Consider the following 23127-nt stretch of genomic DNA (forward strand, 5'->3'; position numbering starts at 1 on the left):
TGCACGTTTTCGCTAAGCTTCATTTTCCACACAATGCAGAATAAAACGCTAGTTTAAAGCGGCTACGTTACCGAAGGATTTTCCATCGCTACGATCAGACTTATGTTCTTTAAATTCACGGCATGCACAAAAGAGCAACGTTTGTCCAAAACAGGCTGAAAATATACTGAACGATAGGGGGAAAAGCATACAAATCCTTCCTCCGAAGCTAGCGACGAGGAAGTCTGAGAGGGCTGAGTGTGTTTGAGCTCGGATTGTTTAATAGAAAGATTTATATACTAACTGTATTATTTACTTTGGGAGGGGAGGTGGCAGTATAAGGGTATGCTAATTAGTGGGAGATTTTTTGGGGGAAGGGGTGGAATATCAATTTTTATTGCATCACCTGTCAGGAGTGTCCAATCAGCGTTGGCTTTAGGGGAATTAATTGATGAAGGTGTCTCCGGACGAGCTCACTTCACTCTGTCATTTTATTTGTAGCTAAAGCAGCGGCGGGAATAGCAGCTGCATTTCTTTTCTCTTCCTCCCTTCACATTCCATTATCATAGTTTCCAATGGAAAAGCAGGGAATGAAAGGGAACAGGTACTGATCTTCAGCAGCAACTTAGAGAAACACTTTGGCAAACCTGATTTTTAAGATTATATACTGATTGTAGTCTCGCGGTATTTTTTAATTTATTTTTTAAAATTTTGTCTAAAGTTTGGCACTTCATTCACCAGGAATAACAGCCTTTGTTATATTTTATTAGCAGGATGCCTTGAGACAAATACAGCATCTGGCTGAGGATTGTGTGTGTGTGGCTTTTTATTTTTTTTTCTTTTTTTTTTTTTTCATCTCTCTCTCTCTCTGCAAATGCTGGGAATAATTTAATTCACGAAATGGGAGACCTGAAGTCGGGTTTTGAAGAGGTGGATGGCGTGAGGCTCGGCTACCTCATCATTAAAGGAAAGCAAATGTTTGCACTCTCCCAGGTTTTTACAGACCTGCTCAAAAACATCCCGCGAACTACCGTGCACAAGCGAATGGATCATTTAAAAGTAAAAAAACATCATTGCGACTTGGAGGAGTTGAGGAAACTCAAAGCCATCAACTCCATCGCTTTCCACGCTGCCAAATGCACCCTGATCTCCAGAGAGGACGTGGAAGCCCTGTACACATCCTGCAAAACCGAACGGGTTCTTAAAACGAAACGGAGGAAACTGAGCCGGGCGCTGTCTGCCACGGATCTCCGGCCGGAGCTCGCTCCCGCCGACCCCTTCTCCGGCTTCTGGAAGGAGAACAAACTTTGGCTGGGTCTGAGCGACTCTCCTCGGCCGCTGCTGCCCGTCCGGAGGAAAGCTCTGCGCCCGGGGGACACAGCCTTGCTACCGGCCGCTCATCTACCTCACATTTTTAGTAAATACACTGGCCACAGCTACCCAGAAATCGCTCGGGCGCCTTGCAAATCCCCCGCAAACTATGAAACGGCGCCGGCGGTGGGCGGCTGCGTGCCCCTGCGCTCCCGCCGCCCGCTCGCCGCCGCGGCGCGGCCCCGGCTCCCGACCGCCGGTCCCCCGCCCCTGCCCGCCCGCTGCCGCCGCCGCCGCCACGGGGCGGCCGCCACCGCCGTCACGCTGGGCCCCCCCGGCGGCGCCCGCCGGCCTCTGGCCCTGCCCCGGCCCTGCCGGCCCCGCGGCGCCCCGCGGCTGCCGCTGCCTCTGCCCCGCGGCTTCGGGCCGGCCGCCTTCCCCGAGAGCGGCAGCAGCGACTCGGAGTCCAGCTGCTGCTCGGGCCGCGCCGCCCACGACTCGGACTGCGGCTCCAGCCTCTCCAGCTCCAGCGAGGGCAGCTCGGAGGAGGAGGACGAGGAGGAGGAGGACGAGGAGGGCAGCGGCGCCTCGGACTCCAGCGAGGGCAGTTCGGAGGAAGAGGAGGAGGAGGAGGAAGAGGAGGAGGAAGAGGAGGAGGAGGAGGAGGACAGCACCTCGGACTCCGACTCCAGCTCGGTCTCCAGCCAGGTTTCGGTGCAGAGCATCCGCTTCAGGCGCACCAGCTTTTGCAGCCCGCCCGGCGTGGTCCACGCCAACTTCTTGTACCATCTGGCCGCCGCCGCCGCCTCCCGGCCCCCGGCCCCGGCGGAGCCCGGCGGGCTGCCCGCCCTCCGCGGCGCTCCCGGCGGAGTCAAGCCGGAGCTGCCGGAGGAGTGGGGCTGCCCCGGCTGGGCTCCCGCCGCCCCGGCGCTGCGCTGCTCCGGCGGCCTGGGGAGCTGCTTCGCGGAGATAAGAGACGATAGGGAATCCGAACTCACATTCCCACACTCTGATTTTTCCAATAATGCCAAGAGTACTGACCTAACAATTAACTGTGTTGCAAAGGGGGCCTCTTCACCTAGCCCAAAGACAAACAATGCATTTCCACAACAAAGAATACTCAGAGAGGCAAGGAAATGCCTTCAAGCAACTACTACACACCGTGCAGATAACAATACAATAGCTGCTAGGTTCTTAAATAATGATTCTTCATCAGCGGCAGCAAATTCAGAGAAAGATTCCAAAATCCCTCATTGTATTGAATTTGCCACGGATTTGCCCTCTTTACAAACTGATCCTGCGGAGGATGCTGCTTCTCCAGGGGCAGCAGCAGCAGCTGAGCTCCGGTGCACTGATACAGGCAATAAGGCATTGCCATTCCTGCACAGCATTAAAATCAAAATAGAGGACAGCAGTGCGAACGACGAGTATGAGCCTGATCTTACAACACATAAGCTAAAGTGTGAGTGCAATGATACTAAGGATGAGTTTTACGGTGTGACTGAGAGTAATAACCAGGACGCTTTATTAACAGGCAAGGAAGATTCTGCATGCACTGAGAAAGAAACCACTTCCTTAAACCCACTGACTCAGAGTCAGGTCCTCTCATGCACTTTAGGTACTCCAAAACCTGAGGATGGGGAGTATAAATTTGGAGCAAGGGTGAGAAAAAATTACAGGACACTGGTTTTGGGAAAGCGACCTGTACTGCAGACTCCTCCAGTCAAACCAAATTTGAAATCAGCTCGAAGCCCACGTCCTACAGGTAAAATCGAGACACATGAAGGAACACTGGATGATTTTACAGTTAACAATAGACGCAAAAGGGTAGCCAGCAATGTAGCATCAGCAGTGAAAAGGCCATTTAATTTCATGGCAAATTTTCCCTGTCCACCATCGCTAATTATTGGCAATGATGGGGATTTGTTGCCAGCCTATTCCTTAAACACCACTAAGGATTCCCAACCACCTCACAAGGCCCATCCTGTATGGAAATGGCAGCTGGGCGGTTCTGCAATACCTCTTCCACCTAGCCACAAATTCAGGAAATTTAATTAATAAAGTAGTTTGGAAAATATTTTCTTGAACCACCTTTAACTTTCTTATTTTTTTTTTAAACTCTGCAGCATGGTTTGTACAAACCCATTAATGCTATACACTTTTGGAATCCTGTTTTATCACTTTCTGAAGACAGAAACCGGATTACTATTTTATTTACCATTACAACAGAGGGGGTTTTTTCCTTCTTTTGGGGTTTTGGTGGGGTTTTTTTTGGTTGTTGTTGGTTTGGGCTTTTTTTTGTTTATTTTTTCTGTTGCATTGTTTTTGTTTTTTGTTTTTGTTTTTTTATTATGTTACATTCCACAGAGTACTTCAGGCTAAAGACTCAAGTTAAACTCAGTTATTATGGTAGAGCTGGAACACTTTACTGTTTAAATGCTAATAATGCACCAGTACCTCAATTCAACTGCTGCAAATAAATGTCAAAAGGTTGAATAATAAATATTAGAATGAGCCATTAAATTTATGCACTAGATTTTGAAAATGGAAGTCTAACTGTTAATTCAGTTAAACTTTGTTAAGTTACATGGTTGCACAGTAAGGGTTCACTATAATTCAATGTGGCAGCAGTCTACTTTTCGGGAGCTTTGTTTTCGGGTGCAGGGGTGTCTTTTTTGAAGAGCAGTTGCACTTACTCCTTTTTCTCCGGTTTGGAAAAGACTGGGGTCTGCCTGTGACCCCAGCTCTGGGAAAAGCTGCCTCATTTGAAACCAGTAAATAAATGTGGAATTCTATTTTTGGTAAAAGGGTGTCTTTTTACTTGTACAGCCACTCTTTGTAATTGGGAAGCCTTTTTGTTTCACCCAGAGGTCTTAAATAAGGTTACTGTTATCCACTAATGTCATACTTAAGTTGTGGTCTGAACATGCCCCTTACAAACTTGCAAAGCAACTAAAATATTTGCCCGGCCAGCAGTACAATTTATGGTCCAGCCCCTCATGCTGGCTGGAGGAAATAGCAAAGCAGTAAATACAACACAGAAAGTGAAATGAGAGGCCGTAAGTGGAAATATTACACAAAATGAGAAGACCATGTTATCCATAGCTTTTTGGCAACAAAACTCAGGCGATTCAACCATGTTACACTTCCCGGTTCTATCCTCATCTCTTGAAATTTGCCGTCGTGGGGTTTTTTGCTGTGCCATCCTCTCTATGTAGCAGAAACATTTCTACTGCACGTGACAATCAGAGGCAATTATCTATATTTGCACTTAATATCGAAATAGTCGAACAGGCAGACTTCTAGAGTCTAGCCCTCGGTAAGACATGCTGGTATAATATATTGTGATGATGGAAGCAGTAAATCAAAATTATGGAAATTTGCACTGTTGAAAAGCATGCTTTAGCTTTATTTTCAATTAAAAACACTGTTTTAAAAAAATCCTGATTCCAAACACTTTGAATTATTGCAGAGTTATCCGTGGTTTCCTCTCCGTTTGTAAGTTCCACTGTTTTTATTTGGAGGAAATACGCTTCAAGAGGTTAACTGTTTCACTCCCACCCTCCCCCCCCCCCCCCCCCCCATCTCTGCAAAAGAAAGAGAAGGAGGGGAAAAAAAAAAGAGAAAGGCTGGAGGCCGAGGTGGAGGCAGAGCTGAGGACGGGGGAATGTATCACTTGCGGGGGGAGGATGGATACAGCAACTCAGAAAACAGCCTGAAAAGTTTGCAGCTTGAGAAAGGCAATAATAATTGAGTTGCTGAATAAGCAGAGTTTAGGATGAATAATTGCTGGTTTCTTTCTTTGGATTAGCATTTTATTTATACTAGATCATTCACAAATTAAATTTTAAGGATTCCACTCATCGATCAATCCCAGGAGAATAATTTATCGCAAATCTAAAAAGGAAAACAAAGCAACAATGTAATGTTTACTGTGTGACTCAAAGTCAACATTTCTGCTGGCAATCCACTGCCTGGGTTTCAGTTTTTTTAATTCCTGCCTTTTGTGATGCCCTATCCCAAACCCTCATGTCTCCAAATATTCCAAGTAGTCACTAACTGATTTCAGCTCTGTTTACTATACCAACACCGGAGTTTTCCTCTCATTGTAAAAGGCCTACTCTAAGAATACCTGCAGCCAAATATATTTAGAAAGAGTAAACAATTGCCTTTCAGTGGAGTTACCCTTCCCCCCTGCATGCGAGCGCACACACACACACACACACACACATGCACACACATCACTTTAAGCTGCCAATTGCAAAAGGTGCATTGCATACTTAACCGCTCTGCTGAAATTACGATGGTCATGAAAAATCTGCTTACTGAAGTTGTTCTGAGATGAATGTTTACATTTGTGTGTTTAGAGCTGCACAGATTACAGCCTTATTTCCAGAGAACTGTAAGTACGTACAAAATGTACTGCTCAGGAAAGCCCCCTGCTCAGTTAGAAAAGAAAAAAAAAGAAAAAAGAAAAAAAAAAAAAAGAGAAGAAAAAAAAGAGCCAAAAGCTGCAAAAGTGCAATATACAAACTTGAAACCTAAAATTTCGCCTTCTCAGTTAAACAACATATCACTTTCAAAGTAACTCTGTCCCCTGACCCTGTTTACTTCCAATTAGAGATATGCTGATTTGGCCAGGAATTGTAAATTTACAGAGGTGCCTTTTCAGGTTCCGAAATAATCCGGGGTGGGGGGGTTGGTGGCTGGAGGGAGAGGTATAAGCATAAATTTATACCAAATAGGCTCTGCAGAGTTGAGGACGTGAAATATGGCGCCCAGCCTTGCCAGCGGCCCGGGAGCTCCAGGCACCCCCGGGCATTCCCGGCAGGCTGCTCCGCTGGGCTCCTCTCCATCCAGGCAGCAGCAAACGGCAAGGAGTTAAACAACCAAATAATTTTCACACGTGCACACCTCAGTTTAGTACAAGTCACTAGCAGGGACATTCGTGGTTTTACTACCGTTGGAGAAATTAGCCAGGTACAATAACTCACCAGGGAAAAAAAAAAAAAAGAGGGGGGATGGGATGGTATTCTGTTCAATTCTGGTAGTTTGGTAACTGCTTCTGACGACATTGTAATTATTATTGCGATCAGCTTTAAATATGTGAAGTCTTATCATTGAATTACATAAAAATAACCAAATTTCTCCCATAAAGGTAAGTTCTAATAATGAGGAAAACACAAGGTTTTCCAAGGGAGACAGGCTACCATTTTGTTGCCATGTTTCCGTGAGATAAAACTTGCAATGTGTTAGTAATTGCCACTATTTTCCAATTCCTGGTGTACACAAAAACCAACAGAATTTTCTAGAGGAAAGAGCAATTGAGGAAGTGCATGTACTGTAAGGACTATACTCTGTAGGTATTTGCCACAGAGTTCACTGGTAAATTTATTGGGAATATTTCTGCTGCCAGATGGAAGACAAAAGAAAGTTTTGGACTCTGTTTAATTCTGGAGAACATTAAAAAGGGAACACGTGTAATGCCTTCAGCAATGAGGTATATTGCCTTAAAAGATGTAACTTGCCGTTTACAGCAATTTACTTTAAGAAGTGATTGTTCTATAAGCTACACTTACTTGACTACAGTGGGATAATCTCTTTACTGGTTGCTTGCTTAAAAAGCCACTACTAGCAATAATGCAAAATAATGGTAGCTGTTGTATGAAGTTTGCTGTTTAATCAATTCATATGGTGATTTTTTTACATGGTTTCTGATCCCTTTCACTCTAACAGATTTAGTTGCCAATAAATTAAAGTTTCTGCAGAAATGAGAGCAATGTTATCATGTTTGTGTTTGTCAGTGTTCACACGTGCGAGTGGTTGAGACAGAAAAGGGTAAAAAAAGTGGCATTTTTGACACACGGCGGTAATCTGCAGGAAAATATTCTACATATGCAGTATGTTAGAGAACATGAAACACAGATAACCTTGTTAATTGTGGTTTTTATGGTTAAGAGGATTCCTGGGAAGAATATGTAATGGTTCATCCTGGGATCTATTTGGTCAGCTTGGAAGCACAAAAGGAGGGCGAGCGCCTGAAAATGAAAAGCCCTGGCTAGCAGAATCAGGAGGGAGGCTTTGGGATCTACCTTCCCGAAGTCACACTTACAGACATTACCCATTCCCTTGGTACTTGGCCCTGCAAGCCTCGGTCTAACAGCTCCGGCCTGACCAAAAACCTTTCGGGAAGGGACAGAGAGCCGGGTTTAGGCCTTACACGTTGCATTTTTTCACTGCGCTGATATAATTATTTCCCGTGCCCTAGGCCCCTCTCTCTCCCCCTCTCCCTTTCTCTCCGAGGCGGCCTCACAAGCCCCCGCTTTAAAAGGCCCGAGATGTTTTGCATGAGGCGCTCACAATAGGGGTTGAGGGAATTGACAGTTTCAAAAACAAGGCACCCTGTCCTTTCCAGATGCCGAGGACCCGCTCTCCCGCACCATCTCTCGTTTGCTCCTCGCTGCTGGTGGCTTTACCCCTAGCATTGCAAATACACGGCAACAGCTGTGTTTGTAAACAGGGGGGAGTACGGCGGGAGCGCCGCTGGCCCCCCTCCCGCACGGCGCTCCCGCCTCCTGGAAATCACAAAAAGAAAAAAAAAATGGAGGAAAAAAATTAGGAAAAAAAAAAAAAAAGAGAGAGAGAGAGAGAAGAGGGAGGTCAAAAAAAAATGCGGGAGCGTAGCCGGGGCCCCCGAGCGGCGGGGCTGCCCAAGCGCGGCGGGCCCGGGGCAGAGCGCGCCTCGGGCCGCCATCTTGCCCGGCGCGGCGGAGCCTTCTCGGCTCCCTGGCCCTGCTCCACGGGCCGGCTCTCTCGCTCCGGGCCGGGGTCCCTGGCCCGGCTTCCCCGCTCCCGGAGCGGCTCCCGCGGGCGGCGGGGGTGGCGCGGCCGTCCCCGGGTGCTCCCGCCCTTCAAAGTGGGGCCGTGGCTCCCACCCCGCTCCCCCTTCGGCTCATCCGCCGGGGCGTCCATCTTTCCGGGCTCTCCCGTGGCGCGGCCCCGCCGCCTCCCGCCCTCCCCGCTCCGCGCTGGGGGCGAGCCAGGGGGCGAGCCCGTGGTGGTTCCACGGGGCCCTCGGGGCAGATGCCGGGCTCCGGGCCAGAAAGCGGCCAAGGGAGGCCCGGGGTTCCGGGCTCGGCCGTTCGCCGTCCGCCCCCGCGGAGTCGGCCCGGGAGAGGACGGGGAGCGGGGTCAGCGCAGAAGGTCCAGCGGGGCTGTTTGGTCTTGCGTCTAAAATGTAGCTGGGGCTGTAAAGCGTGTGAAATTACGCACCGGTCTCTTAAAGAGTGGCTAATTTATAGTAAATAGCGAGGGCTTTGTAAATGGATTTATTATGTTGTTTCTTGTTAATTGTTGAGAAAATCCCCATTGTTGAGTGTGAATGGCTTTATGGGCTAACCCGGGCCGCGCTGCAATTCCGGGGCAGTAAATGGCCGCTCCGCTAATGTGGCCCGTAGCGAGAAGCCGGACCAGCCGCGGTGACCTTTGGGCGGTGGGGCCGGACATGGACGTCCCGCAGGCAGACCCTGCTGAAGCCTCGTCCTTCGGCGAGGGACATGCCGGGATCCCCGCCCGGAGCGAGCCCCTCTCCCTGCCCGACAGCCCGGGGAGCAGCGGCGCTGCCGGACTCTCCCTGTGCACGGCCGAGCCCACCGGCCCCGCCGCTGCAGCGCACACGTGCAGGAGCCGCTCCCGGCCTTTGTTCGCGGCCGCGCTGCCCCGAGTGCCCCTGCCCGCCTGCCCCGCACCGCCCCGGCCCGCAGGCCGGCTGTCCCTGCCCGCCGAACGGCACGTCCGCATGGCGAGGGGGGCTCCAAGGCGGCCCTCGGCCTCCCACGCCGCCGTTCCCCTTAGACAAATAAACGGGAGCCAGCATCTCCAGTCCCTTCTCCCTCGTTCCGGAGGGGCGGGGGAGGGGATGGCAATAGGGGTATCGCAATGAACTTCCCCAAACTCCACGCCGTGGCCCCCCTTCCCGACCGCGGGTAGAGGCACGCCGATGCTCTCGGCGGTCAGAAGGACCGGGACGCGGGGGCTCCCCGCCGCTGGCACCCCAACCCCTCCCGAGTGCACGCGTCTGCATATTGTAACACACAAATCACGATGAAATGTAAATTCTACTCTAGAAACTTATATTGGGCTATTCTCTTTCCTGAAATCTCTCCCCCTCTGATTTCGCTATTAGGAGAAATCCCCTTGGGTTTAGAGCACTTGTTCCACGGATTTCTGTACAGCCCACATCTGTTGCCTTCCTCTCTGCGGCTCGGGGCTCTACCCCTGCTGCAGGCAGAGGAAGGAGCGAGTCTCCCGGCGGTCCGAGCCGCGGAGGGGCCTCTGCAGCCCGGCTCTGCCCCTCAGAGCTCAGCGATTGTCCAAACTGCCTTTCAGGATCGGGATTGAATTGCTATCGTGTCAGATGCACGGCTCCCTCTTCCCCGAGACTTGTGCTCGCAGCGCTTTTCCAGGCTGATTAGTAGTGTCGAAGCTGCTAGATAGGGCTGTACAGTCCATTTCCCTCAAAACAGGATGTTTCCATCAACCTGCGTTTGGTTTTCCCCAAAGAGCAGCGGAGAGTTTAGCTGGGAAACACGTCCCGGCTAAGACCTCGTCTTCAGCTGCCACTCGGGTCACTTCACATCTCTGTATTTATTTCATCTTGTCATTCCTTCCTGGTGGAAAAAAAAAAAAAAAGAAAAACAAACCACAACAAATAAACTAACAAACAAACAGCCTTGGAAAAGCAGCTGGTGCCGGTGAATCGCGGGGACACCGTGCCGGCAGCGCCCGGCGGAGCGGCAGGGCCGACCCCGGCCCCTCTCCGAGGCCGAGGCACGGCTCTGTCCCGGACACACCCTCCCAGACCCCCCGGTTGTTTGTTGGAGGTTGGTGTTGCTCCTGGAGCAAAAACCCCTGCTCTCCTGGACCACCTCTCGCCTGGCTGCCCCAGGAGCAGCGCTTTTGCTGGGATTTCTAGGGTCTTTGTGCGTTTGTGGAGATGTGTGTGAATGGGGCTGCGAGTGTTAAAGCTGCCACATAACCTGTGCGAACATATGTTTTATATTTACCCACGAGGCTTTTGCGTTCCCGAGATTCAAGGGTAAACTGCCCGGGACAATCACAAACATAGAATTATTATCTAGTAAATTGCATGGGGGAAAAATATTATTTAAAAACCCCAAAACAAACAAACAAACATAAACACACCCCAAAAAACCCCAAGAAAACCAAACGAAAAAAATCGGGTTTGTTCTCTTTTGGAAAAGCTCATTTCCATTTTCGTGGGCATGACATTTTGGTAAGGGTAAATAGCAATAGCGTGCTATTCCCTGTACAGTTTTCCAGACCGTTTGAAAAACTTTACTGTATCTGTTGGGGATGATTGAAGTAGCACATAATAATCAGAAGAAGGTTTTTTAGGTTGTTTCCCACTATGACATAATCGTCCCGGTCAAAATCTGGTGAAGTTCGCCTGAGGGAAAAAGATGCTCATGCTAAATGATGTAGTAGAAGAAAAGAGCTAACGGCGTTTAATACGCCATATAAAATAATGTTAGATCTCCCCGGCTGTGATCTCGTAGTCTCTCTCACATTTTAGAGTAAGTTTATAAATGGTTACCGGGGGTTTACAAATTTTTGCTAATAAAGTCCCATTAATTCCAGTATGATTTCTGTATCCTTTTCCCGTAAACGGGCCTGTAAAATATAGCCATTCTACACAAGCACTGCCATTCAGCAAGTCGGTGAACATTCGTATTTCCCTATCTAGCTGCGTAGAGGCCGATAAATAGGAAAGCTCTCCAGATAATCGCTGATATCTCTTGCCCTCCACGCAGAGTACTTGACGGTGTTTGTTCCGTCCCGGAAGCCCAGCCTTCTGAAACAGGCTTGAAAGTAGGTGAACTTTTTAAAACACACATGAAAGTTGGGAATCTTTATATACGTGTTTGCACTGCTCGTGGGGCAAAGAGGAGTATACCCGGCAGCAATTCCTCATCAGCGGACTTAAAAGAGTCTCCTGCCTTTCCCGAGGCCTTTCTGCCTCCCTCTCTCCCTCCCCTCTGTAAACACCCTCGCACAGATGCGGCGAGGCTTCCCGGGAATGCTCCAGCCCGAGCCCGGCTCCTCTGCCAGCTCCTGCCGTGCTGCTGCATTTGTTCCTCCCGTTTTCCGCAGGAGACGGATGACACTGGGTTTAGGAAAAAGTTCCAGAGGGTAACTGAGAGTTCAGCGGCTCCCAGCCCCAACGCCGGCACAAAACTACAGGATGATTTTGCTGCGGCTTCCTGCGAGCTGCTCCTTCTTCACAAATCCTGCGAGCCGGAGCCTCCCTCGACGCAGAATTTACTGCTTGTGTTTGGTTTATCAACGCCGATGGCGTCTGATCATTAAGAAAGACGAACTGCGTAAACATCTGATAGTTTGTATTAGAATCATGCACAGTGACAATTGCACAGAGCTGGTTTTAATTTTATTCCAAAGTGTTTACACATCAACATATGGTGAATTTGTCTTCGCTGAGAAAGTTAAGAATCAATAGCGTTAATAGCTTTGCATAGGTATGATAGTGATTAACATTTTTGCTTCCACCAGCCCGAGATTTCTGAAGAAGAACGCTTGCGTGCTGAAAGAAAAGGAGTTTTCCAGTGAGACTAACTGTCTCTGCCCTCTAAGGTTCTCAGGATTTCCTCACAGGCATCGCCGAGTTCATCAGAACTCGCTCTGTCTCCACTCATGGACATGGAGAAGCAGCAGAGCCCTTGCTCCGTGTTTATCTCGGTGTTCCAATGATTTCGCTCGCCAGTACCTGCAAAGCTCAGCCTGAAAAAACAACTCTCTGATTCTCGGCGAGGAGAGCTGGTCCATGATAAAGGGCTGGAGCTTAATTCCCCCGAACTCCGCCTGGGATGACAGCGATTTCTAGGAGCTCCCAGGAAAGCGGGAAAAGCAAAGTTCCCGAGCTCTCTCCCTATCCCACACTTTCCATCACGGTGCTGCAGATCCTTTGGCCAACTCCCTGGTTTTTCCAAGGGCAGTCCAACGACATCCAGTTGTAACAAACTCGGGTGGCAAAAGCTTGGTTGTGCAGGGACATGCGCTATAAAAGAGGATGTGGTCTCAAAGAGATCATTTAACTATGTATTTATGTGAACTGAAAAAAAGAAAACTTACACGAGAGAGTCATTGATATTTACAATCACTGCCGATAGAACAATTTTCCCCAACGTGGAAGGACTATTATTTTTACTTTTCAAGTGCTGCTTTACAGAGATCATGAAATCACGTAGAAACTTTAAGCCTAACGCAATCCACAGATGTCTATGCACGTCTCTAAGTCAAACAGGTCAAATATTTTTTTTAAAGACGCATTTACCAAGAGAAAAAAAAAAAGGCATCGAGGCTGGAAACCTGTGGGGGCATAACAAAAGGAAAGAGGCCACAAAGAAATATCCCACAGTGGATTACAAGGTTATGGGACAGGTCACTACAGGAAAGTTAAACAAAAAATGAAGGGTACATTATATAAACCTCACATAATTAAAAAAAGTTAGTTCCAATGTTGTAGTTATACCTTCAGATATTTGTTAAGTTTGTTGTTCAGGTGCCTGTGAATTTACTGTGAGATTATTCTGTTAATATACCTTTATTTACCCGGCGCTTGCTTTTCCACATAATTAGAAAACTGACCGCAGCCTTTGATGACTGTGTATTTAATGAAGACTACGATTATTTTACACCACAGACAGATGTACAGAATGTGCTATTATAGGGTGGGACGTAGTCAGACAAGAAATAAACCCAGCCTTACAAAGAAAGAGGACTCTAAGAGAGTAATATATTAAATATTGCAGCGATCGATTTCAATACCCTGAGTGGACACGGGAATAAAAATTCACCCTCAAGATGAAATGGTTAGGAATTCTTTGTTGTGCTGGGGAAAGGGGGGAAGAAAGGAAGGAAGAAAGGAAGAAAGAAAAGAAAGAAGAGAAAGAAGAGAAAGAAGAGAAAGAAAAGAAAAGAAAAGAAAAGAAAAGAAAAGAAAAGAAAAGAAAAGAAAAGAAAAGAAAAGAAAAGAAAAGAAAAGAAAAGAAAAGAAAAGAAAAGAAAAGAAAAGAAAAGAAAAGAAAAAGAGAAAGAAAGAAAGAAAGAAAGAAAGAAAGAAAGAAAGAAAGAAAGAAAGAAAGAAAGAAAGAAAGAAAGAAAAAGAAAGAGATTTTTTTTTTCCAGATCCTTTTTGTTCAGGTTAGAAGAGGGCCGGGCAAGCAGCTTTCAAGCTCTTGGGTCGCGGTTTGGGATACAACCCTAGAGGTTAGCCTCATCTCAGTGGCGTTTCTCCGCGGTAAAAAGATGGGTCTTTGTCCGAAGAGAGACGGATTAAATATCAAGCCCGGCTCCGGTGCGCGGGACAGGAGCGGCCCCCCGGCAGCGGCTGCCACCCGCGGCAGGGCTGCGCACCGGGGCGCCCGGCGGGGGACAGCGAGGGGGTCCTGCCGCCGGGAGCCCGGGACGGGCACGGATGGGGCGGGAGGCGGAAGGGGAGCGGGTCTTGGCGCAGCCCCTCTGTGGCCAGGCCAATTAAGACGGCACACAAAGCTGCGCTCCAACCACCCTCCGCTCCCACCGCTGTCCCCAGCCCGCTCTTCCCTTTCTTGCCTGCATACCTTCCCCCTCCCCTTCTCAGCCACAGCCCTTCTCGGCTTTAATTAATAATTAAAAGATGGAATGAAAATTAAAGAGGGGGCAGAGGAGGAGCGAGAGCCCGCGGGAGCCCGCCTGAGCGCTGGACTCGGGACAGAAGGCGGCCGGGAGTCATGCGGGGCTGCCCAGGCGGGAGTCCTCCCACACCCTCCAGCCACCTCCCTCTCTCCATTCCAGCGGGGGATGCCGGCCGGGGTGGCCGCTCTGCACAAGGCTGTTTGCGGTAGCTGGGTCTGAGGATCGGCAGGGCAGTGATCGCGGGCTCGGGTTTGCTCCGCTGCCGTTCGGCTGCAGGGAACAGGAATTACATCCCAGAAAATGCGAACCTGTTGACTTCCACGTCCCGAGTGAAAGGGCCGGTAGTCTTTTACATTCCCAAACCTATGAAGTTGGGACGCCATGGCTGGGCCCCTGGATTCACCTGTCACTGCAATCACTGTCCCGGAGCACTGACAAATATTCACAATAAAAGAGTGAAAGGGTCTCTTAAGGTTCACTGATTTGTGTGTAGAACTTTGGAAAACTGCAAACAAGCGAGAAAAATTGTCCATTCTTGTGAAGGGAAATACAAGTTTGCACTTAACCGTTCAGCGACAAAACCCAAGGACTGGCCAAAGAGCCGGTGACATACACTGTAATCTCCATAACAATTTCATTTCCTCTCTTCCCTCTCTCTCTCTTTACTGGTTAGCAAAGGGGAAAATCTAAGGGTTTAATCCTGAGGAAGGCTTTCCATTTATTCCCACTACAGGGAGAAGGGGATATTGAGAAAACCAACAGATCCCGAACAAAATGGAGAGGGAAGTCCTCAGGCTCCGCGCTGGGAGAGGCGGGTTGGGAGCATCCAGCCAGAGGACACATGCGAGTCAGAATGAAATAGAAACTGGCGCTATTAAATTTCCTTTTAAGTGTGCCTTTGGATTAGTTGTACACGGAATCTAGTAATTAAGGCCCTTCTCTTTAGAGAAAACCTTTACGGTTTCGTATTCCAGTGTCGGGCGTGATTGCTGCGTGCTCGAGAGAAAAAACATAAAGGACCTGTTTTTCCTTTGAGCGCGAAAAAGTTGCTGCCACGTAAGTGATTTTTTAAAAAGACGACATTACATTGTAGGGTATTAGCAGTTATTACCGAGGGATATGTTTTGTGCCGTTTCAGGCCTCAGAATCTGCTGTTCCCGTCTTGCTGGGACCGGGGAAAAGCGCTTCCCGATTAAATTCTGCATTAATAGAACTTGGCAACCGGCAACAAAAACCTTGCTTAAGTGAAATGAAGAGACAAAAGGCACTTTAAATGCTGAGGTTGGGGGCTGGGGAGCTTATGCCACTAATTTTAAATGAAGACGACGTTCACGCCTTGTGGCCAGCGGCGAGCCCGTGCTCGGGCTGGGTGAAGGATAGCACTAATTCCCCTCCGTGGGCTCTCTGCGAGGCTCCGGGCAGGGCTCGCCGCCCTCCGCGTCCTCCCTCGCCTCCCGAGAAGACGCAGTTGGGACCGAGAAATGGGAGATCCGCAATAGCACCGTCCTCGGCTCCCCTTTTAGGAGGGACCTCAGCTCTGCTGGCCGAGGGGAGCGCTGGCCGGGGGATGTCCCCACGCACTGCGGAAGCGTCCGCAATGTGGCATTTCCACGCCCTGCTCTGGGAAAGGTTATTTCACCCTCATTTGAGAGAGAATGGCGTTTCCCACGGGGACACGCGACCTCAGAAGCCCCTTCCCGATGTCCGTGAGCTCTGTGCTGCGGTGGGCTGGGGGCAGCTCCCACGCGTGTCCGGCGCGGCTGGACGCCCGGCCCCTCGCTGGGGACACGGAGCCCGCTCCGGCGGGGACTGCGCGGAGCGCGGAGCGGGGCCGCAGCCCGTGCCGGGGCCGGCTCTGGGCGCGGAAATAGAAATGTAACATCTCCTCAGACAAATTAATTTTTGATGGATTTATGGCACGGTTTGCTTTCAGGATATTCATTGGCTCCTCCGAGCTGTAATAAAGTCCAGGGTGCAGAAGTATAAACACGCACCGTCTGCTCGGCGGAAACCCTCCAGCAGTATCTGCCAGCCAAAGATCAAGACACTTTGTGCATTTTCCACAGATAATGCCCATATTCCGAATGAGTGATCAGAGAACTCCGGTATTGTTAAGTAAAATGAGAGGAAGGCGAGTGACGTAGGAGTCGAACAATGGCATTTCTGAATCAGTTTGGTTGATTGACATTTGGGGGCTTCATGACCCGAGGGAATAGGACTCATTACCGTGAATACACCAAAACATCAACCGAGATTAGAACTCTGGATCTTTTAAAAATCCCATTTCATTCTAAATTATAGTGGGAAAATACCAATTCTAAGAAAAAAAAAAGGCAAGAGGGAGGGAATAAATTACTCCTTTATGCCCCTTTAATTGCTCAAAGCCGCCAAATAGAGTAAGAAATAGCGTAAAGATTTTAGGTAGCATTTAGAAAGAGAAAATTAACTTTACAGACTAAAAATCTGGCCGCTGATGGAACACCAAATACAAGAAATTAGGTATTTTTGGGATCTTTGGATCTCGCGGCAAGCCGGGGTGGGAATGGGTGCACAGTGCTGGAATAACTTAGGAAGGATATTTGACAGATTGATATGAATAGCTAATTAGATATGATTCCATTCTCCTTTGCTACGCCTTTCATATCTCAAATTCTCAGTAGAAGTACCGTAAGGCTGAGAGGGGGGAAAAAAAGACAAGTAAAAGGCTAAGGAAAAATGTGTTCTGATCAGCCTGGCGAGTCAGTAGAGGGGTGGTATGGGAGTCTGCTCGGAAGACTGACTGTTTCTGAACAAAGTCCATTTCTCACAAATTTGGGAGAAAAATGAGAAGTAGGCAGGTTATGCGGCAAAGTAGGGCAAAGTCTCTGAGAGCCTCTGACCGACGTTTCCCGGCGGAGCAGTCTTAGCCAGAGTCGGTGGCCGTCACAATTTGATCATCTTCAAACCCATCTCCGTGTCCTGACACCGAAAACACAGTCCCTGGGTACAGCACAGGGCCAGTGTGCCTTAGAGCTGTGTTGGCTCCTTCCTATCTTTGGGAAAATGAATGCTCACGGGACTGCGATACAGGATGAGACGGTTAACCAATGCCATTCTCAATGTGGCTGCTAAGGGAGGCTGCCCTGTTATCAAATTTTCGATCAGTTATCAAAGTTGTGGATTGCCGAGGAGGTATTGCTTTGCACAACAGGGCGGATTTATTTATATATTCACTGACCAGAAATGCAAATAATTAGGACCCTGACAGTGCCATCAAATGAATGTAGTGCTTTCGGGTTAAAACACAGACACACAAGCAAACCCAATGATTATTTAAGTGTTCAATTACACATTTGCTAATACGACCAGTGACTCGCAGCCGCTGCACATCCAGATATCTTCTTTATACGCAGGCATCTTGGCTTTAATTAATGACTGCTTTATTCTCACTATTCTTGGGTAAAAATAGGTGTCACGTCACATTAAAATTATGAATATTTTAATTTATTTAAGTTCTTAAGCAAAAACATTTCTAATTATATTTCGAATTACGAGGGAGAGGCGATTGAACTGTTGAGGGGGTCCGAACAAAGGCAGGGCGCCGGTAACTTCCAACGCCGAGCCGGGGCTCGGGGAGCCTTCCCGCTTCTCCCGTGTCCTCCTTCCGTGGCCCCCGGAGGGAGGAACGGGACGGAGCGCCCGGGAGGCCCCGCGGAGCCGCAAACCCGGGCCCGGCCGAGCCTCGCGTGTTGCGGCAGGTCGGCCGGGAGAAGGGAAAGCCGGGGCGCTCCCGTCCGCCCGCGCAGCTCCGGGCACGGCGGGGACAAACCGGAGCTGCGGGGCAGCGGGGACTCGGCGGGGACACTGTGCTCGGCCGGGAGACGGCAGCGGTCCCGGCCCCGCACCTGCGCGGGAGTTCCCGGTGGAGCCCAGCGTCCCCGGCTGCGGGGGGAACAAAGGCGGCGGCAGCGGGAGGCCGGGGGTGCCGGGGGTGCCGGGGGTGCCGGGCGGGCCGTGAGGGACCGTGAGGGACCGTGAGGGGCCGTGAGGAGCCGTGAGGGGCTGCCCCGCCGAGCCCGGGCCGCGGCCCCGCCAAACACGGGCCGGCAGCGCCCCCTTCAGGAACAAGACGGCGCGGCGGCGCCTCGGCGGCGGCATCGCCCCTTAAAGGGGCAGGAGCTCTTAAGGTGGAACGGCTGAGGCGGCGGCGGCGGCCCCTCCGCGCCGGGAGCCCTGTCCCGCCCGACGGGACTAGCCCTGGCCGCGTCTGGAAACAGCCTCGGTGCTGCCACGGTCTCGGTCCCCCGCTCCCGTGAAGACGCCGCTGCGTTCGCGGTGCGCGTCACCAAAGCGCGCAGTGCTCCCGCGGGCAGCGGTGTCGGGGCATCCTCGAAGGAGGTACGGGTGGATCTCCCCGCACCAAACCGGCCTCCCCGGGGGCCGCGGCGCTGCTAACGGGACGACCCTCGGTCCGGACGACCCTTGGTCCGCACGGCCCCCGGCGCTTCGTGCTTTGCTTCCTGGCCGGTAGGACCCCTCTCCTCCCGGGTTATTGATGGGCTTCCCTGCCCACGCATCATCCCCCGGGACCGGCGGGCTGCACTGGGCTCCCCGTCCTCTTGGGGCCGACGAGGGCCGGAGGAAATAAAAGGGGAAAGAGGGAAGAGAGAAGTAGCGCCCATTCAAGTGGTCCTGCCCTTCGGGCGAGACGTTCAGAGTTCTAGCTAACCCCGAGCAGCTTTAGTGGAGGATTCCCCGGGATGCCAGGGCAGATGCTCTCCCAAGGCTCCGCGCTGCCCCCGTGCACACGGGCAGAGCGACAGCTTCATTCCGTGGGAAGCTGAGGGGAGCTGAGCGGGGCGCTGAACGGGAGGTTCCCTGCAGGCTGTTGCCTTGAAGCTTCCGCTCCATGCCCTGAGACTGACGTTCTTAGAGCAAACCGAATAAACTTAATTTACAAAAAAATTGGGGGAAAAAGGGAAAAAAAGCCAGGTGCGGTTCTCATTTATTCTCCCTTTACACGGTGTTTTGCAGCTCCCCACAAAGACCCTGCGGCTCCGTCTCGCCACCCCCGGGGCAGCGGAGGACGGAGGCACCGGCACGCCTGCTTCTCTGCGGACCCCTCCCCATTCACGAGCCTCACCGAGCAATGATTTCGCTCTGGCTCTTGGGGTTACCGAGAAGGGGCAGTGACAATGAGGAGGGTTCGGGGTCCCAGAGAAGCGCCGGCCCTGAGCCCCCGAGGGGCTGCATCGTGCAGGGCGCGGTGCCCGCTGCGGGGCTGGCCGGGCCTCGCAGCTCCGCTTCGGATACGGGGAAGCGGCGGTGGGACGAGGTACCCCGGCGAACCTCTCCGGGAACACCCCCATGCGAACCTCTTTTACCGTCCGAAATGAAACCTAGAAGGCAGGGGCGGTGCCGGGGGATGCCTCTCGGTTGCTTGAGAACGAGATCGTTGTGCTGAAAATTCAGGGCTGAATTACTCACATTTCCAGACTGGGGATGGATTTTTTGGGGGGCTGGTGGAGATGGCAACTAATGAAGACGAATCTGCACTACAACTACTCCACACGGGCCATCAAGCACGACGAGCTTTCTCTCTCGTGTTTTTAAGCGGTGATTTGTGAGCTCCGCGCACGGCGGTACCGGCGGGGTGGCTCCACCGCGTAGCGTCCGCGCCCTCACGGTGGCTGGAGACACCGAGCCGGCCAGCAGCGAAAGGTTTCCACAATCAAATCAGTTTCCTGCGCCCCCCTTCCCTCCCAGCTCCCTGCGCCGAGGAGCTCAGGGGTGGCTCCGGCTTTCGGAGCGCGATAGCCCAGCCGAGCTCTGACACAAGGCGAGGAAGGGGCTGTCATGTCCTCCACCCTTCGCCGCCCGATTTTTTGCTTTTGCGCTTGAAGTTTCCGAGGGTTAGCCAAGAAATTAGGGATCCGGCCCTCGGCCGGAGAAGATCCCCAAAATTTAGCGTTTATGCGTTTAGCTTTCTGGTAGGTTTTCATGAAGGGTAAAGTTGGAAGCTTAGAAATACAGGCAAAAATCTTCACATCCCGAAATTACCTTAGACAACCAAATGCTGGAGGGGGAAGCAGTATTTCACCCCGTGGTTCACACACAACTGAATCTAAAATAGTACACGGCGGGTTATTGATCAATCTAATGCTGCAGCGGGTGGGTGTAAAATCCTGAAGGGGTAAGATGTACCACGAGAAAGCAACAATCCCATAGACTTCAGCGGACCGTGTCACAGTAAGCCATAATAACCGCGATTAAAGAGGCAGCAGCAAATCAGGTATCTTATCTCCCCTTTTTATCTAAAGCATCAGCATATTCTGTCTTCCCTTGACAAAGAAGCCCTCATCCAAAGCATTTTGTTCCCCTTGACAGAATGAAACACATTTTCCTCCCCAAAGTAAACATAATGCATGTGACTAACACACTGGCAGGGCCAACAGCAGGAAATTTAACTTTTAAAGAAACCGATCTCTGCCCGTGATTGATGCTGTGTCGCTCTGACAACAGAGAGTGTGTAGCTAATTGCCTCTATAAACGAAAAAGATATTGCCCTCATTTTATCAAACACATTCTTTGTCCGGGGCTAAAACAAGTGTCACAGTAAATGGACATGACTGTAGAGATTAATAGTTTCCCAGCAGTGAAATCTGAATAAGAACCACACGCTGGCAAACAGTGTCTGGTTTAAACTGGGAAAGAGGTTTACATTAATTTTTCAGGTGCAATTCCCCTTCATAAGATCCACCTATGGAGCTATGATCACTTGGGTGCTGCTGAACAAGATAACTCACAGCTCCTGTCACCAGGACCTCAAGGAACTCCTGGAGGCCCCTTCAGTCCTGGGGACCTCCCTGTCCCTTGGAAATTCGGAGGGCACAGCTTTGACCACAGCTGCTCAGGGCAGGCTGGTCTACAGGCTGCAGCTCTCCCACCCACCATCCACAAGGCATCACAGAGAAGGGTCTACAATAGGTTTCTTTGGTGTGTCAATAAAGGACAGGGTGATCCTGACTTTGTTGCAAAGGGACTTTAGAAATTTTCTTTGCTCTTTAAGAATATTTTATTTTCTTTACATCTTGAAAGCTTGTATTAGGAAAAAAATGAGAAAGCTTTACAGCAGTATTTATTCAAAGAAATAACAACAAATTCTGTGTAAGCATCCAACAAAATAAAACTTCATTATCTCCCAGCAGACTTCTGGGATCTTTCACAGATTCTCAGTTTATACTTTTACTCCTATTTTTCCCATAAAAGCCATTCCCTCAACTTTATAGCCAGGCAGAATAACGATGTCCTGTTGCACTCTCATTTTTCGAGGGGTATTGAAATTTTGAAGAACATGGATAAGAAACTGTCCCCTCCCAGCCTTATGGTTTGAAAACCAAAAACGTACAAGATGCTCTTGGAGCATATAATTTCTTAAGGGACTGGGTTACAACAGGAAATTCCCTCAAGAGGTGGAAATATGAAGTGTAGAACCTTTCTTTAACCTACTGGGGAAAGGAATAGTCTAAACAAATAGCTAGAAACTGGAGCAAGACAAATTCACGTGTGAGGAAAGCACACATGTGTAGGATGCTGTCCAGGGAAATGGCTAATTCACTGTTATTGCAGGTTTTAAGCCTTCCTGGAAATTACACCTTTTTCGGACACAAGATCTTAGGTGATATCTAATGGCCAATCTTGAAAAAAAAAATTTGTAGATTCATAGAATTTAACACTGCAAGTCACATTTTTTTCTGTTTAGTCCCAACTTAGTGACAGGTCAAGCAGTATGTGAAGCAAGAAGCACGGGTACCTTCCCTTGAGGCTGCTCTTGAGTTTTTTATTTTCATTCAGTGTATCTGGAGTTACTGAAAAAGTGCCTCCAGAGTAAAGCATCTTTGCATTATTATTTACATTCAGGTTTAAAGCCTCAAATCCATGCCCTTGTTTTTTTTTTTTTTTTTTTTTTTTTTTTTTTTTGGTGTGGTGTTTTGTTGTTGTTGTTTTGTTTTGTTTCTTTCCTTGAAGAGTTTGCTCCTTATTCATGGAATAACAAGCACGTTCTTGGTGCTGATGCTTTCCCTGCTGAACCTGCCTTACAGATAGCATGAACAGTGCAGTTATGCCTATTAGTCACAGTGCTCGGCCTCGGTGTTAGACTAATTTGGAAAGACTTCCTGCATAGCAAGAAACAGCAGGATTTGATCATAGTCAGAGGTGCATTACAACATGCAGCAAGGCTCTTTTAAGAGTCCTTATCATCTGGGACATATAAAAATTGTGCTCATGAGGCATCAGTAAAAAACACAGAAAGAAACAGTACATTCAAAGGAAGTATGATTGCTTGATCTACTGGATCTTTTCCGTCACTGGATTCTAGGACAATAATTTGATTAAACAGTAATAGTAAAAAAAAAAAATCTGGGAAAACAGGGAGAGAATGGACAGCAAATATTGACTCTTTAACCACACTGTTTTGTGGAATATTAAATTAATGTTCCCACATCATGTCCAGGCATCAATCCTGATCTCCCTGGAGTCAATGGTGACATTTCTATTGCCTTCTGTGGAAGAGGACTATTTATCTGAGGGCATCTTGATCAAAATAAACACAATGAAATAGATTGTACTCCAAAATATTTTGAGCTTCCTTTTGCTTGATTTGAACAATTGCTTTGGTCCTAAGTTATTAAATCTTGACTTTACCCCAAGAGAGGTTGCTGTTGTATTACTATTCTCTTTCCTTTGCTGCAGGGATAATCAAACATTTCAATAGCTTTCTGTTGACTGTGAGACTATAGTTACTTTTAACCCCTTTTCAGCCTAGTCAAACAAAAATGTTAATGAAAACATCTCCAGACTGCTCTTGGTCAGTCTAAATATCAATTAGATTAAAAAAAACTCTAATGCTCTAGGTACCCCAGGTATATTATAGAGAGGGAAATACGCTGATGCACTTTATACTGAAAAGAAAATAATGTGAATATTGAGTCCCAGAACCTGGCAAATACTCAGATTTTGATTACATCTTCTGTTTTAAAATGCCACCCGGAAGCTCACACATCACATCTTGCGCTCAAAGCAACTGACATCTCCTTTTTTAAGAAATGAAACATACTGATATTCAAATGAGCACGGGGCAGG

General features: G+C 49.3%; 1 protein-coding gene across 1 annotated transcript; it reads left to right on the forward strand.

Moving 5' to 3' along the window:
* The first annotated feature begins 249 nt into the window (after window positions 1–249).
* Window positions 250–4153, forward strand: SKIDA1 (SKI/DACH domain containing 1). Its single transcript, XM_062494425.1, has one exon. The coding sequence runs from the start codon at window positions 880–882 to the stop codon at window positions 3346–3348; it is 2469 nt and encodes an 822-aa protein (XP_062350409.1). The 5' UTR covers window positions 250–879; the 3' UTR covers window positions 3349–4153.
* Window positions 4154–23127: the final 18974 nt, after the last annotated feature.

The sequence above is a fragment of the Cinclus cinclus genome, chromosome 1 (genome assembly GCF_963662255.1).
Source record: "Cinclus cinclus chromosome 1, bCinCin1.1, whole genome shotgun sequence".
Taxonomy (NCBI): Eukaryota; Metazoa; Chordata; class Aves; order Passeriformes; family Cinclidae; genus Cinclus; species Cinclus cinclus.